Source organism: Galeopterus variegatus, unplaced genomic scaffold (assembly GCF_000696425.1).
Source record: "Galeopterus variegatus unplaced genomic scaffold, G_variegatus-3.0.2 Scaffold604, whole genome shotgun sequence".
Taxonomy (NCBI): Eukaryota; Metazoa; Chordata; class Mammalia; order Dermoptera; family Cynocephalidae; genus Galeopterus; species Galeopterus variegatus.
Genome location: NW_007726715.1, coordinates 120,851 through 138,309, shown reverse-complemented (window position 1 = coordinate 138,309; position 17,459 = coordinate 120,851). Strand labels below are relative to the sequence as shown.

At 45.6% G+C, this 17,459-nt stretch overlaps 1 protein-coding gene across 3 annotated transcripts in view; it reads right to left on the bottom strand.

The window, feature by feature from the left end:
• Positions 1–7,130: 7,130 nt before the first annotated feature.
• ANAPC7 (anaphase promoting complex subunit 7) overlaps positions 7,131–17,459 on the bottom strand; it is a 24,728-nt gene continuing 14,399 nt past the window's right edge. For 2 of the 3 annotated variants that reach the window (XM_008570446.1, XM_008570448.1), the window contains exons 6-11: positions 16,955–17,097; positions 15,308–15,425; positions 14,541–14,737; positions 11,199–11,423; positions 10,407–10,557; positions 7,131–8,457 (exon numbers count right to left, since the gene is read on the bottom strand). In XM_008570446.1, coding sequence (XP_008568668.1) covers positions 8,268–8,457; positions 10,407–10,557; positions 11,199–11,423; positions 14,541–14,737; positions 15,308–15,425; positions 16,955–17,097 — 1,024 coding nt within the window. In that variant the 3' untranslated portion in view covers positions 7,131–8,267. Of the gene's footprint in view, positions 8,458–9,814; positions 10,024–10,406; positions 10,558–11,198; positions 11,424–14,540; positions 14,738–15,307; positions 15,426–16,954; positions 17,098–17,459 lie in introns of those variants that run through there. The other variant, XM_008570447.1, reaches the window with a different exon arrangement.

Below are 17,459 nucleotides of genomic sequence, written 5' to 3'. Positions count from 1 at the left end.
CGGTATGGGCGCGACACTGAGGGTTGCGATCCATTGCTGGTCACGAAAAAAGACAAAAAAAAAAAATAGTCTATTGATAAAATAGTGAGTTACAGTAGAATTAATATGAATCAATTTTTTAAATAAGTAGAAGATAATCATGGAAAAATAAATACAACATAACCACTTACATTAAGTTCAAGAAAAAACAAATGTGTTGTTTATGATAAAAACAAGGTAAAACTAAACACAAAACAACGGAATAACAAACAGTACAGGTATTTTACAGGTGAAAAAATTGAGGTTATTTACCCAAGGTTCACACAATTTCCAGGGTCAAAAAATAAAATATAAAAAGAAAATTTAGAATCATGCTTACTTCTGGCAAGGGTGGGGAGCAGAGGAGGGCAGGAGGGATGGAACCAGGTCTGAGCACACAGGGGACTTCTGGGGTGATGGAAATGTTCTATTTCTTGACCTGGGTAGCGTGTACATGTGTTTTGTCTGTGGTTATTTAAACACTACATATGAGGAGCTGGCTGTTAGCTCAGATGGTTACTGCCACCTTGTAATACCAATGTCAAGGATTTGGGTCCTTGTACTGGCCAGCCACACACACAGCACGCACGCACACACAGTATGTACGTTATCGTATACTGCTATATTCATGCATGCTATATTTCACAAATTTCACATTTTTTTTTCCTTTTTCGTCTTTTTTTTACTGACCAGTAACGGGATCGCAACCCTCGGTGTCGCGCCCGTACCAGGGACCGGCAACGGGTTCGCAACCCTCAGTGCTGCGCCCGCACTGCGCTCAACCAGTGAGCGGGAACCGGTCTCCACATGGGATCCGAACCCTCGGCGGGAGCGCCTCCACGCTCCCAAGCGGCGCACTATCCAGTGCGCCACCAGGCCGGCCCCAAATTTCACATTTTTATTAAATGAATAAAAAAATACTTGTGCGGTCTCTGGGCAAGGTCTGGCCTGGCCTTACTGGCAGCATTGTTCCAAGCAGAGGCCAGTCTCCTGGGTATCCTTAGGAGTCTCCACACAGTCCTGGGCCTCCCCTAGTATGACAGAAGCTGTGCCCCATGTCAACACAAGGCTTGTGCATATACCCGCCATTCTGGACAGAGTCACAGTGAGCACAGGTGCAGCCAGGGTGCTGAGGGCCCATCGAGGATGGGGCTCCAGTCTGGACACCACCCTAAGGACAGACTCCTGCTCGCTGTGATACCCACCCAATTCTTGGACTAAATCCCTGTGGCCCTGCAGGGACCGATATGGGAGATGGGCCTGTGGGCTAAGGGGCTGGTGGACTGACTTCGTGGGTGGATAACGTTCCAAAAAATTTAAAAAATCATTTCACTGGGCCTCAGGCCCATGAAGGACTAGGCCCAGCACTGAGAAGGGTTCGGGGCAGATCTGTTGATGAAGCCAAAGGGGACCCAGCCTGCAGGGCAGAGGTGTGGCTCCTATCCACAGACAATGTGGACTCCAACAAGGACCCCCAGGGGCCATGCCTCACCCACATTCCCCACTCCAGGGCTCCAAGTGCTGACATCCCTGCCAGGTTATACCGACACCTGAAGACAGGGAGAGGGGTCTCAACTCTGAATCCTGTGCCAAAGGAACATGAAGACACAGAGAGGCCAAGGGAGTAGCTCATGACAGGCCACAGGTCTGAGGCTAGGAAGAGAGAAGAGGCATGGAAGAGAGAAGTCTTCCCTTCCTGAGGCTCAACCCTCCTGGTGCAGAGAGTGGGATACCTCTGAGGGGGCACTGGAGGAAGGAGGGGACTCAGGAATGACACAAGCATCCAGCACTCCCCCTCCTCCCACCACACAAAACCTCACCAAGCACACAGTCTCCCTCAGCCCTCGAGCAGGGGAGATCTGACCCCAGTCCAAGAAACAACCTCCCAACCCCAGAACCAGGCAAGGGGAAGGGGCCCCCAATCCCATAGGCCTGAGGAAGCTGTGGTGGAGGTCTCAGAGGACTTTATCAGAGTCCACCCAGCTCCCAGTTCCAGTGAGAGGAAGAGGGTGGGCATTCCGGAGACTGGAGAGCTCCTGGTTCACCCCTAACCTGAAGCCCACTGATGGGCTCCCTAGGTAAACTGGGGCAGCTGGGGGAGGCCACAGCGAGGGGAGGGTTTTGGAAAGGCTAGAGGTCCAGTCTGGGCTTACAGATTTGCTGCACAGAGAAGACAATCCAGCCAGCCCCCTTGAATGTTCCAAAAAAGATAACTACTTTCTCTCTGAAATCCCCCTGCTGAGAATTTACCCAAAGAAGGAAAAAGTTGTGAGCACAAAGGAGGTCACCAGAGGGTTGTTTATAAAGACAGACACTGGAAGATTTAAGTGGCCCACAAGAACTTCGTTGTGACAGCACTGCCCCTGCCAGACTGTGTGTCTGGCAGCCTTTAAATCCAGCAAGGCTGAGGACCATAGCGACAGCAGGGTATGCTTAGGGCGGGCTGCTTTCTCTTGAGCAGATTATGGTCAAGACCATAGTAAAGCTTCAGGGCCAGAGGCCTTGGGCAGACAAAATCAGACAATGCATCTACCTGAGACTCAGTTTGCTCATGTAAGAAATGGGATTAACTCCTCCTTTCCAACCTCAGGGGTGGAAGGCTGGGGATGATCACTGGGCAAAGGGCTTGCCTCATGGTCTGGCCCAGATGAGCACTCAAGAAACAGCAGCTGAAACAGATCAAAGCTATGGAGTTTTCTCCCATCTGAGACTGGTGAAAACTAAAGTGCTTTATGGTACCGGTGTTGGCAAAGGTGCAGGAACATCAGCACTCTCCCTACTGGTGGGAGTAATCTGACAGCACCCATGAAAAACGTTAATGCACCAAGGTCAAGGGTTTGGATTGCCATACTGGCCAGCTGACTGACACACACACACACACACACACACGCACGCAAGCACGCACGCACGCACGCACGCACACACAATTTCACTACAAGGAACTTGACTTCACATATCCTTGAATATTATGCCAAAATATGTTCATGACAGCACAGACTGTAATAATTACACATAAGACTGGAAATAAACGTCCACCAACAGCAAAAAAGTGACAGAAATCATTCCATCCATAGAATGTGATTCTGTGGCACTGTCCAAAGGAGCGAAAGGCACAGTGACCACACCGGCAGGCATCTTTCTGTGTACAGCATGACCTTTTGAGTATGCTCTTTATACTATGTAAAAGCACAAACTATTTTTCTTTTTTTTTTTTTTAAAAGATGACCGGTAAGGGGATCTTAACCCTTGACTTGGTGTTGTCAGCACCACACTCAGCTAGTGAGCAAACTGGCCATCCCTATGTGGGATCCAAACCCGGGGCCTTGGTGTTATTAGCACCGCACTCTACCGAGTGAGCCACGAGCCGGCCCACAAACTATTTTTCTAAAGGTAGAACCAGAAACAACTTATTTGGGGAGAAACACGAATTCAGTAGAGATTGGGAAGTAAATGTTTTTTTGTTTTTGTTTTTTTTAAAGATGACTGGTAAGGAGATCTTAACCCTTGACTTGGTGTTGTCAGCACCAAACTCTCCCAAGTGAGCCACGGGCCAGCCCTAGTAAATGTATTTTTAATTTTGTACCTCTCTTCATCTGAATTTTTAAACCATGTGTAGTTTTATATAACATATATATTACAAATACATACGGTATTTCACGTAAATTAAGTGTGTTAACAGTGGTTATCTGGATGGTAGGATTACAGGCCATTTTTTCACTGTGGTAAGATATATAGTACATAAAACTTACCATTTTAACCATTTTTTTTTCCTTTTTGTCTTTTTTTCGTGACCGGCAACGGATCGCAACCCTCAGTGTCGCGCCCGCACCCCATTCAGCCAGTGAGCGGCCGGTCTGTATGTGGGATCCGAACCCTCGGCGGGAGCACCACCGCGCTCCCAAGTGCGCCACCGGGCCGGCCCTTAACCATTTTTAAGAACACTTCAGTGTACTAAGTACATTCACACTGTTTTGTAACCATCACCACTATCCAGCCACAGAACTTTTCCATCTTCCCCAGCTGAGACTCTATCTCCATTCAGTAACAACTTATTCCCTCCTCCTCCAGCCCCTGGTGACGTCTAATCTACTTTCTGTCTCTAAGAATTTGATGACCCCCAGGTACCTCAAATAAGAGGAGTCACACAGTATTTGTCCTTTGGTGGTCTCTTTCACTTAGAATAATGTCCTCAAAGTTTATCCATGCTTTAGCATGTGTCAGACTTTCCTTCCTTTTTAAGGCTGAATAATATTCCATTGCTTTTTTTTTTTTTTCCTTTTTAATGACCGGTAACGGGATCGCAACCCTCGGTGTCGCACCTGTACCGGGGACCAGCAACGGGATCGCAACCCTCGGTGTTGCTCCCGCACCGCGCTCAGCCAGTTAGCGGGAACCGGTCTCCACATGGGATCCGAACCCTCGGCGGGAGCGCCGCTGCACTCCCAAGCGGCGCACTCTCCAGTGCACCACCAGGCCGGCCCTCTATTGCATTGATGTACCAAACTTTATCCATTCATCTATCAACGGACACTTGGTTTGTTTCCACCTTTTGGCTATTGTGAATAATGCTGCCACAAACACAAGTGTACAAATATCTGTTCTTGCCCCTTTCAATTCTTTTGGGGTATATACTTAGAAGTGGAATTGCTGGATCACAGGGTGATCCTGTTTAATCTTCTGAATTGCCATGTTTTCCACGCCATTTCCACTGTTTTCACACCATTTCACATCCTCATCAGCAATGCACAAGGGTATTCTATTTGTTTATTCATTTATTCATTCATTCAGTTATTTATGGCAGCTGGCCAGTGCAGGAATCCAAACCCTTGATTCAGTCATTTATTTATGGCAGCTGGCCAGTGCAGCCATCTGAACCCTTGATCTTGGTGTTACAACAGTGCGTTCTAACCAATGTTATTTAAAAATTAATATTTTCATGGCTGCTAAGGAGGCCGACTTGTGGGCTTCTGCCTTATTCCTGGCATCATTGGTACTGTGTGTTTGTGAAATAAGTGACGCTCTGGGCTGCCAACAACTGACATCTCTCACAGCAACCTGGAAAAACCCCACACCCTGGCCTCAGCTGGTGGCAGCCCAGGGGCAGCTGGGGCAGGTCTGCTGAGCTTGCCCAGGCAGATGACAGAAGCCTGCCCTTTGTGCCCCAACAGGGGAGGTGGCAGCTGGGACCCCTCCTGCTGCTCCAAGGCAGGGAGGCTCCTGCAGGAAGTGGAAAACCTTAGTAAGGCACTTACTTCAATGGGCCCCCCCAATGCCAGGAATTCCTGGCCATGGCTGCTGTCCTGGGAGGCTGCAGGGAGGTGCGTGTCCAGTCCAGCCTCACTACCTTACACCAGCAGGGACGTGGCTGCTGTGCAGCAGGCGGTGCCTGGAGGCTGCCAAGCACGCCTGAGTGTGGCCCGAGAGCTGGCCATGAGGGGCTTGCTGCAAGCTCTGGGAAGTGGTGCCTGCTGCCCAAGTGAGCCAGTGCAGGCTGGGAAGGCAGCAAGCAGGGGGGCCTGTCATGGCCAGTTCTCCCACCCACCGCAGCTGTAGAGGGTCAGGTCTGCAGCTTCCGGGACCCTTGTGCCCCCCCTCCCAGGTTTCTCAGTATTTGGTCCAGGGAAGACTTGCTTAGAGTAGGAAGTCAGGTGGGACGGGATTAAAGATGCCAGCTCCTGGCCTTGGATTTAAATTGAAGACTGGTGCTGGGTCTGGGAATCTGCGTGGGTGAAAAGCTTGCTCAGATTGGAGGGTTCCAGAGTTGGGTGGAAGCTGGCCTCATTCCCTGAGGACAAATTCAGAGGCAGGAGTGTGGGCCCCAAACTTCTGCCACCAGCCCTGAGTAAAGGCCACACCTGTCGGTCCTCAGCACCCAGTGGGGGGTTCAGAGGCGGAGAATGAGAGATCTATGCCCAAGGGCAGGGAGCACCCCAACCCTGGCCCCTGCCTCTGCTTAGCTGGGGGTCCTGAGGGAGAGATGGGAAGGAGGGCTCGAGCCCCAACTACCCAGGGTGACCCAGGAGGCTGGCATTCTCTGGGCGATGGTGTACACAAAGAACGCCCCCGCTGACCCCAGCAGGCAGGCAAGGAAGCTGAGGCTGCAAAGCTAACTGCCTAGCCTACTGGTCCACAGCTCTAGAAGTGGGACAGCAGCACTTCTAGAACCCAGCCAGGTCTCTGAACCATCTGAAAGGTGGGGAAATGACAGACCTCAGTTCACACACCCCATACTGGCTGTGTGCAACTCCAGACACCAGAAGGTACCTGTGGTAACTGCAGGCACTGGTGGCATCCCTACTCAGGTTGCTTGGTGTCCTGGAAGACGGCTCAATGGAATGGCCACCAAGCTGGGCAGCCTGACTGTCCCTGCTTCCTACAGCTCCCTGCCCTTATGAGGTTTGTGAGAGTGACAGTGCCATGCAAGATCTTCAGCACACTCTTCAAACCCCTCCCATTCTTTGATGTGGACCAAAAATGTTTTCTGTGTCCTATGTGAGATGCTTTAAAAATATAGCTTCAGCCACCTCTTCCAGCCAAGTTGTCACCCTGAGGCTGGAGCTGCAGGTGGGAGGCGCCCAGGTATCCAGCCCATGGTGCTGTTGGGATGGAGGGGCCTGGAATGGATGGGCCACACCCATCCAGGAGCTCCCAGAAAAGCTGGGGGACAGGCCAAGGCAGAGGGACATGGAGGTGCTGAAGGAAGGTGACGCAAGGGCTGGGGTGCCAAGGCACATCCTGACCTGCAGGAATAGGGTGGGGATGGGGCTGGGCTTCCTCCCCAGTCAGGGAAGTCAGGGAACGGCAGAGAGGTTTTGCCTTTTTCCTCAATGCATTAACTAAATAGCACCAAGGAAGCACGTGAGGCTGTGTCCAGGAAAGAGCACTAAGGCCAATGGGCCACATGGTCACTCGGCGTGACCTGAACTGCCTGCTGGGCTCAGATCAAGTGATGGCTCCCAGGCTTTGGGTCTCATACTGATACTTTCACAGTAACTTTATGCCCATTTTAAACCGCAGGTATCAGATGTTCTAAGCTCCTACTGTGCACTCGCAGCATCTTTACAGTTGGATATTAACTTTGCATTTACATCAAATTCACATTTTGCAACACCTTTGACTAATTTTGTTTTAATGAGAACTTGGGGTTAACTGTGACATTCCCTCCCTTCACCTCAATGAATTGTATACTTAAAAAGGTGTCACATCTTAGGAAACAAGGGGGAGAAGGTGATTGAACAGCTTCCCAGCATCCGAGCACCCATAGTGAGACATTCCAGGCTGAGCCTATGACAGAAAGCTGACCAACACTGACCTCAGAGTCCCCATGAAAGAGTCAGGCAGACTTGGTCTGAAATCTGGCCAAAGACTCTCAGGTTCAAGGAAAATTCACCACCCAAAAATGCAAATGATGCATCAGCATGGTGTCACCTGAGGTTTCCAACGTACCTGGTTCCTAATACCAGGGGAAGATAGGGAGTCTATTTATGGCAAATAATTCTGGGGCTGAATCAATACATTCTAGATAAGAGATCAAAAACTTAAAAGAGTCTATAAAGGGGCTTCGACTCTGATCACCCCAACACCATGACAGTACAAAACAGTTTTATTCATGAGCGGCCCCAGGTGCACCTCTGTTCATGCTCTCTCCCACCTGCTGCTCAGGTTGGCCCACGCTCAGAGGCAAGTTACCACCTTAGCAAATAAGAAAACTGTTCTGCAAAACAGCAACTGTCAGCTTAAGGCATTACTAACATTGAAGAAGGAAGCAAAGTTACTAGGGAAGTGTGGACAGCCCAGGACGATGACTTCTGGGAACAGGAATCCCTCTCTAAAAGGGCCCGACCGTGCTGTTGTCCAACTTGGGAAGATGGTACTTGCTGTGGGATGGTGGGAAATTCCTTCCAACCCACCCATGTCACAGACAAGACACTGTCTATTCCTTGAACTTTCGGATTTAGAAATAAGTTATGTAAAAAGCACTCTTGGCCCAGAAGCCCCGGCTTGGGTGTGGGCCTCCGAGTGCTCCCTCAGTCCTCCCTGGCTGGAGCAGGGGAGGATGGAGATGCATGGAAGGCTGGCCAGGCTCAGTGTTAAAATGAAGTCACAACCAGGACTTGGGAGCGAGGAGCAGAGCTCTGCTGTGATTGCACGCTGAGTCACTGTCCTCCCGAGGGCGGGCTCCTACGGTCCTTCGGTCCACGGAAGCGTTCGGAGCAGGGAGGCCAGTGCGGCCCTGGAGCTGCCACCCCTCACTGCATGCCGAACCACTGCTCCTGGTCAGCCCACTGGGCCGCCTCACTGTCGCTGCCCTCCAGGTCCCCTTCTTCCCCACTCCCTTCCATGTCGTCCACATCCTCCTCCTGAGTGGCATCCGTGGGACTCTCCTCCTTCTCCATCTTCTGCATCCCCTCTAGAGACTTCTGGTCATTGGGGTCCAAACTAGGGGACAACAAAACAAAGGAGAGGCCTGAATCTCTGCTTTGCTTCTTGCGGGCGGACTTGTCATGTCCCTGGCCTGGCAGCGAAATGCCCACACCGTCACAGAGAAACTGCTAAAGCCTGGCCTCTCCAATCAACTCCGGCTTCCAAGGCTGAATCGAGGGAGTCCACCACTAGAAGTGAAAAAAGGCGTCTTTTCCTAATTTTTAGAATTCTCAATTTGAGTTTTTCTCCACAATTTCTTAAACCTTTTCACACCTATTACCCCTAGCATTCTGCTAGAGAAGGCTACCAGATAACACAAATGAAAAAGTGGCAAACATATGTTAACAGAAAAATTCCAATGTAATTTCTTTTTTTTTTTTTTTTGTCCTTTTTGAGACCGGCTGCACCGCGCTCAGCCAGTGAGCGCTGTGAGCGCATTGGTCATCCCTATATAGGATCCGAACCCGCGGCGGGAGCACTGCTGCACTCCCAATGCCACACTCTCCCGAGTGCGCCATGGGCTCGGCCCCCAATGTAATTTCTTAAAAGCATTACTGGATTTTGAGCTACAAAGTTACAAAAAAGTTATTTTTGTCTAAGTAAAACTGCTCCATGTTCTTGTGACATAATTAAACATTTTGAGCTACAAAGTTACAAAAAAGTTATTTTTGTCTAAGTAAAACTGCTCCATGTTCTTGTGACATAATTAAACATACCAACATTTCAGTAGTCAACCAAAAACATCATGGTATACCATGGAACAGATGTGCAAACTCCTAGGTTAGACCCCAGGACCTAAGGCTATTCCTACCGGGCATTCACATTTAGCAGCTAAGAGTCATTATTTGTGCCAACTCCCCCCAAAGTTGAGAGCCTCCAGAACATTAATTTATTTTGCTCCTAAGCAATCTTTCCTCTTGCTTTCGTGACCATCTCCCAAGCCAGCAGGCACCCCATTCCTAGCAAATCTGCCTCTAATGAAAGTCTGGTATTTTCTCACTTTCTTCTGGGCTTCCAGAAGGCAGCTAAAGCCCATGTTAGAATCCTATTCCCACTTATAAATGCAGGTTGATCTGTAACATCTCTTCTTCTCTGAAACCTTCCAGACGGTTCTCACCCAAACCCTGAACCCCCACCTTGCCTTCTAGACTGCTATGAAAGCACTCAGCACGTGGTATTGTCAGTCTGCACGTCTGAGACTGAGAGCTCCTGGACACGCAGCATCTCCACTGATCACTGAGATGCCAGGCCCCCGAGTGCTGCTTAACCGTATGCTGAATAAGTAAATGAATGTGGTCAGACTCGATTCAAGACAGCACTTCACCATAACCTTACAGACACACAGACAACCCTCAAAGAAATCACTTCTGTATTAAACAGTAAGAATGCCACTATTTATTTAGTATTTACTATGTACCAGGCACAGCGCTAAGAGCTTTACATGGAATAATCATTTAATTCTTATTCAATTATTTAATACCTAATAAGGTAGATAGATATAGACAAGGAAATTTGTTAGTAACTTGCCCAAGATGACAGGTGGTGAAGGTAGCATTCAAACTTCAGAGCTCAAGTTCTTCACTACAATAGGTAGAAACATGGGAAAGTACTTACAATACTTCGATTTGAAAAAGCAGAATATAAAATATATACTAGGTATAACCCTACCTATAAAAATATGTATGTGTGAGCAAGGACAGGAAGATGAACTGTACAAATGAACACGAATGTTATAGTGGTGTGGGCTGGTTATGAGTGAAACGACTCTTTAATGTTGTTAATATACTTTAAGAAAAAAATTTAGAGGTCATTAATTCACAAATAACTCTTCTGCTATCACAATTATTATTCTGCTTTCAACCGTGGCACAAAATGTGTATATGTTTCCAGAACTCCTGCTACATAGTTCACTGCCTCCTGTACCCTCCTCAGCGACCTTCCCCCATGGGAGGCTAAGTGCCTACCTTAGTGCTATACTATACTGGTCCATTGCTTCCTGATACTCATTGACAGCTACAAGGAAATCTCCTAGGATCCGATGCAGGACACAGTCACTCTGATTAGCCAGTGCGTTCCTCAGCAAAGCAATTCCATCTTCGTATTTCTGTTCTCTGCCTGAAAAGAAAAAGAACCTTATTGCCCTACTTCAACATTTTGAAAATATATTCCCATCTCTAGTCATACACACAAAACCACAACAATGATCACATCTGACAATCTTTTTGCCACATACTCAAGAGAATGACACTGCAACAAAGTGAGAGCAAGTGCATCTGAATTTCTATTTCTTTAGGAAATCCACAGCTTGAGTTCTGATTTTAAACATATTCTTAACTTTAATTCAAACAAAAAGCCAAATTGCATTTTATTTGCCAAACTATCCCAAACCCAAGAATTCACCATAAATCAGGACTAAAAAAACCCAATGCTAAAAGACATAGAGAATCCAGATGGCTCAAAACAGTTCAAACTGGTTAAAACCAATTAGTCACATTCAGCCCAAAGTAGTTCAGGACAACTAAAACTAGATAAAATTGAGCTGAACAGGTACCAACCAATTACAGCTGGTCTGAGGCAAGCCAAGCAGCAGGTCTAAGCCAGTTCCATTTGGTTGTGCTAAATATAAATCAATTCAAGCAGGTTCAGACCTGCTGCAAAAGGCACACCTGTCTGGTCATCTGCAACCAGCTGGCACTAGGGAGTCCAGCGGAGATCAAGTTTTACAATGAATGGGACAGGAAATAAGACACACTTACTAAGTAGTTCTGCTTTTTTCACCACAGCCTTAATGTAATCCGGCCTTTGAGTCAGGGCTTTATCTAATAAAGTTTTGGCTTTCTCCTGTGTCACTGGGTCTTCAAGACAAACGGTGGCTAAAAGGGTAAGGGTCTGTGCATTTGCTCCTAGAGTTTTGTAAACGTTGTTAGCCATCACCATGGCTTCACGAATACTATTGGAGGCTAAATAACATTCAATGAGACCTGAAAAAAAAAACACACAAAGAGGTTCAACCATATTACCATTCCAAGCTATGCTTCCACTCTGACAGCCCTCCAAATTGCAAACCTACAAAGTTTCAGACAAAAAGCAGGCCAGGGGAAATTAGACTGGAGGGAATGTTGATGGAATAGCTAAGAAGGGCTCTTCCCCAGAGCACTTGATGGATGTGGAAGAAGGCTGCCCTGCAAAGGCACCTTCAGTTAGTGAAGGAAGCAAGCATAAGGAAACCACAGCAGGTGGGAAGCCCAACAGAACGTTGTAAGAACAAATGTACACTAATCATTAGTTTGTCACATGGCTAGGAGATTAAAGTAGTGAGAGATAATATTTCCAAGATCCAAGGCCTCACTTTCCCTTATCAAGTCATCATTCTCTGGCTGTGTTCAGTCGCCTGGAGACGTAGCAAGATCCACGGCCTCACTTTCCCTTATCAAGTCATCATTCTCTGGCTGTGTTCAGTCGCCTGGAGACGTAGGTTTCAAAGGGAGGGCTTGAATAGTCCAAAAGTGAATGCACAAACTAAAGAACCTACTGTTAAGCAACCTAGGAAGAAAGATTCTTTCATTTGAAACATGAAAGTTATCTCAAAAGGCAACTGCTGAGGGCTTTCCTAAAACTAGATGAAAAGCACTTAATCAAGATGGACTAATATACTGTTTGGCAGCTCCTGCCTCTTTTCACATCCACAGCGAGATGCCCTATGGGGCCACTTTGGGAAGAGTCAACTCTCAACTCTTCATGCCAAAAAGTTGGAGAGAACAGAGGAAGAACTTTTTGGTATAAAGCACTCATCAAAACTGAAAAACAGTTTAAACCCCAAGCCCGCACAATCCCTGGCAGACTTTCTCAGCATACTCTTCTGCCCTAGCAGCATTTATATTCATGATTTATTTGTGCACACTCTTCCACATACTATGGTTACTTAACCAAAAATTACCTCTTAAGGGCAACATGCTGGATTCTGAATACGGCCATTTGCAATCATTGAGTAGTTGTACTTCCCAGCTAAAGCCCCACAGGAACTTTAGAAGGAAATGAAAAGAATGCCCTTCAGTAACCCAGGGCCTTTTAATTAGCAAAGGCAGAAAGCTCCACTGGAGACTGCAAGAAGCACCAGGATTCATGATCCGAATCTCCAAATGGCAGCTGAGAGAAGACAGCTTGTGAAGCCTCACTACCCAATTGGGAAACACCTCTGCCCAACAATTCTAACCATTTTCTGTCCAAGCACTGTGGTTATTTGACTGAATTGCCAAGCTCTGGTGAAACAGGCATGCAGCAGAATGGAATGTGTTATAAAAGTAGCTGGGAGGCTATAGAAGTTAGTTTCCAGATAAAGAATTTAATTTGAGAGCAGTTACAGTTCCAAGATGGCGCAGCAGCCACACGAGCCACAGAGAGCAAGGCACAGAATCAGCTCCTCTGGGGGAGGACAACTGTGTGGACTCCAGGCAGCTCCCTCAGCTGGGCTTAGTGCTTGTGAAGACTGCCAGGGTCCCCAGTGGTGAAGACGGTATAACAAGTGATACCATCCAACCTACTCCAGACTATTCCAACTACTGACCTCACACTTTTCAGTATAGTTTTCTAGGCAGAAATCTATCTAACCCCATAGGACTCTGCTAGAGCTCAGAAATACTGCAAATATGCCAGCAGTCCTTTGTGATATGAAGATTAAACACTGCTGTACAAAATCCACAGAAGGCCCTTAAGTATTGACAACAGGCAGAGAATGAAGCCTTTGGACAATAATTCCTTACACCAGAAATACATGAATCTAACAGTCTATTACTCTGTCTTCTACCTATCAGGAGCAGTTTTAAGGAAGACCTCTATTCCACTGAATATGACAATGAAATCTGTGTGCGTCAGGTTCCTACTGAAGCACTCATCAGCAGCCTCAACCAGTTTTCATTATGCATTTAGTGGATCCAATAATCTCTGGGTATACAGAGCTGATGTTAGCAAGAACCTAAAAATGCCCATTAAACCCCACTTCAAAAAATGGAAACCCACCTCTAAAAAATGTATATTGGAAATAAACTTTGTATCTTAATGTACATACATTAAGGGGAAAAAAATCTATAATGTTTGGACAAGAGGACCATATTTTGCTATAACATTCTAAATTTAACTTTTAACAAAGATTGCCAAAATATTCTTAAAAAAAAAAAAAAAAAATCTGAAACCAAAGACTTGGTTTCCTGGAGTTTCTTTAAGAACAAAGATGATCCTCTTTCCCCCACAAATCCACCACAGGCTATAAGCAGGATTTGTTCTTTCCCCCAACTTCCAAATAATATTTTTCAAATTTGAACTCATCTTCCTGTTAAGAGCAAATCACTACTAGACTCCTGGGCTTATTTTTAAATAATTATAAAAATATATTTTGGAGGAACTGCATTTTGTAAGATCTATTTCAATGTCTGTGACTGAGTCACCAAATGTTGCAGAAGCTGGCACAGCTCCTTTGAACTCCTAGGGTCAGTTTACATGAATTTAAGATATTACATAAAACAAAGCTGGATGCTGATCATGCCCACTCTGGAGGTCACAATGAACAGGCTGGTTCCCACAACTACACTGTCATATGGATATGGAATTACCCTATGAGGAATATCTCTAGCCGAAGGTAAGATGACTATGAAAAAGAATAAAGAAATAACAAAGAAATCTAACACAGTGCCTGGTACAGGGAGATTCACATGGACATGTTTGAAGGGACAAAAAAAGGACAAAAAATCTATTCCAACTACTCCAACAAAACCCAGAAGAATGAGAAAAATGGATTCTGAAAGTATGAAGTGAACAATCCAGTGCAAGCCCTAAATGAATGTAAAATACCTAATGCAGTGGTTCCTGAACTTGTCTACACACTGGCAATAACTGGATCTTCAAAAAAACACTGACGCTGTTCTCCCAACCCCGTATTTTCCCATTTGTTGTGGAGGGACCTGGCAGCAGGAGTTTTAAAAGCTCCCCCAGATGATTCTAATCTACAACAGAGTTTGCGAAGTGCTGGCTTAACAAAACCTTCCACCTGAGTGCTGCTGGCACACCTACAGATTCCTACTGTTCACCTATATTTTCTATCTTACCTTCATAACAATCTAAGCGACATGGTGCAAGCCGTATGGCCTCCCGAAAATGGATTATCGCTTCTTGGACTCTGCCCATGTTCCTCAGTGCTGCTCCCTTAAGTAGCAAAGCCTGAACACTATTACTGTTCAGCTGAATGGCTTTGGCTCCTAAATAGAGGGCCCGGGAGTAGCGTTTGCTATAGAAGCTATGACACCTGGAGGAAAAAAACCAACCAAAAGTTACCTGAGAGAAGACCATAAAAGTTTCTTTCAAAAATCAAAGAGAAGGCCTTACACATAGTCCTTATTACAAACCACACTCACAGCTTTAACCTAAGATATTAGTGAAAAACCAAAACAAACCAAGAAATCTACTAAATGTTTTTAAGTGAGAAATCTTGACATGTTAGGAAAAGAATTAAAGAATTATGGAAAAGAAACTGATGATCTGGATATAATTAGCTGAGAGACATTCGGAGATTTGTGCCAGTTCAATTTTAATGAAGGGGCATCTTCTGGCCTATCACTGCTGGCCTAGCATGATGCACTCACTATCTCAATTAATGCTTACTCCTAGAAGGAGGTATTATTAGCCCATTTCCTAGATGAGAAAACGGTCTCAGAGGTAAATAATGCATCCAATGTCATGGACCATGATTTGAATCCAGATTTGAATCCAATTACCTCTCAAACCTGTGGCTTTCAACCTATATTCTCTTCAGGAATCTTCTGAATCTTTCAGAATTTTCTGAAAACAGGGGAGAAAAGGGAATGCATAAACATACCCGGAGACCACCCAGGGTTCTGCATGCTGATCAGAAATATTGAAAAGGCGGCAGCCGAGGTTCTCCACATCCTCCAGCCGCCCTTCTCGTGCCAGGAGGTAGCCATATACATCCATTCCTAGAAAGGAAGAACACAGAGAGAAGAGGCTCTTTAGACCAAGCAGCAGGGGTCCTTTACAAAGGAATAGCATTCAACACTACACCCCATGCTCAGACCTCAGCTCCTGCAGGGTCTGAGCCCTTCCCACCATCACAGGTTCCTCCTACTAGTACTTTCAGCTTCCTATAAAATTACTATGAAAACAGCAAAACACATCCCCCCAAAAAGCAAACAACCAGAAGAACCTACCTCACAATTTGAAAGCCAGTAATTTTCAGGAACTGTTTGTCCCTATATCCTGTGGCATGATATACAGCTATTATAACTCATAACCAGAAAAGACCCAAAAAAGGCATCAAGTAAGTTCTCTCTGGCTCTAGGCAGTCAGGAGTACTCACTTAATATGCTGAAAAAGCCAGTTAGTCTCAGAAAAGGTCGGCCTATTCCAAAAAAAGCTTGTCATTCTTCCTGGAATGCAGTTCATTAAAGATCACCCCCCCACACACACACACTTTATTCTCACTCATGTTCTATAAAAAGGGCCCCACGGCCGCTGTCACCCATGTCTTGACACCATTCTCCTCCATTTCTAGCTATACTTTCAGATTCCCATGAAAATTTTCCTCCAGCCAAGATTACCGCACTACTCCTGCTGGCTCCTGGACTTGGGTCTGAGCTTTGATCACAAGCTGCCAACTGCTGCTGGACTAGTACTTCTAAAACACCATTTTAATCATGGGTGTGGGCAGCCTGGAGAAGAGGAATAGCACTGGGCAAGAGAAAGATCTCATGCAAACAAATTCATCCTTCTAGTCTGTTTTCTCATTTGCACGCTTGTGAACGTCCACTCCCTCCTCTGCCATTCTCTTCGGTTAAGAGCCTACAAGACTATTTGTCAGAAGGCAATATTTTTCTGATGGCCTTTATTGGGCCTTTATAAACAGATGTCAGCCTATCTATCCAAACTTATTCCCCACTATTCCTGAGCTCTTCACTAGCTACCAGTCACCCAACAGCAATCCCTTGGAAGTCCCTGTGGCTTATCCCTTCACAGCTGCAATCTTCTCTCAGATCAATGATTTTTCTGTTGTTTACTCCTAATTACTGCCTTTAATCACCTTGCCCCTTTTTAAATAGCTGTGCGTTTACTTTTAATTATACTAAAGGCACAGTGAAACTAAATTCCATAAAAGGATATAATGGTTCCAGATATATCTATATATATCTAGGGAAGCCATCCAAATTCTCAGTCAGCACATCATAACTTTATAAATCGTAAGGAGGGGCTCTGACTCCCCCAAAAGAAAAAAAAGCCAAATAATGATCTGTGTGGAGATGACACTTTAATTCAAGCAAACATAACTGCTCATAAAATGGAATTACCTAAGTGTTAAAGATATGTGTCAGGACCTAAAAAGGGTAAGACTACTGTAATAAGTTCTATAAAATACTTCCATGAAAAATTATATCAATTCATGCTACATTTTCTTCCTATCTTCTCTGATCTGCCGTCTACAGCCTCTCACCCTGCCCCAAGAGTTACTTACCTTTTATCAGGTAAGGATCCAACATCTGTGCCTGTTCAAACTTGAGGACAGAGTTTTTATTGTCTCCAGCTCTGAAGTACAGATCTGCTAAGCTTCCCAGGAGGTCCACGTTATCTCGCAATAAGGACTTTTTCTCTAGTGAACTTTAAGATATTAAACATTGAACCTTAAAATCTATTATAAATCCTCTTTATTGAATCTGGGGGATGGGCATATAGATACTATTTTCTTTTGTGTATGTATGAAGTTTTTCATAACAAAAAACTTTAGAAATGAACTATGTACACTAGATTTTCTTACTGTAAGCTCATAATTTAAAAAAAGTGATATAGGGCTGGCCGGTTAGCTCAGTTGGTTAGAGCATGGTACTGATAACACCAAGGTTCAGGGTTCCAATCCCTGCACCAGCCAGCTGCCAAAAAATACATAAATAAATAAAGTTATATAGGGTAGGAGAGGAAATATACAGAATAAAGCAGAAATGTTTCACTACAAAGAACTTTCT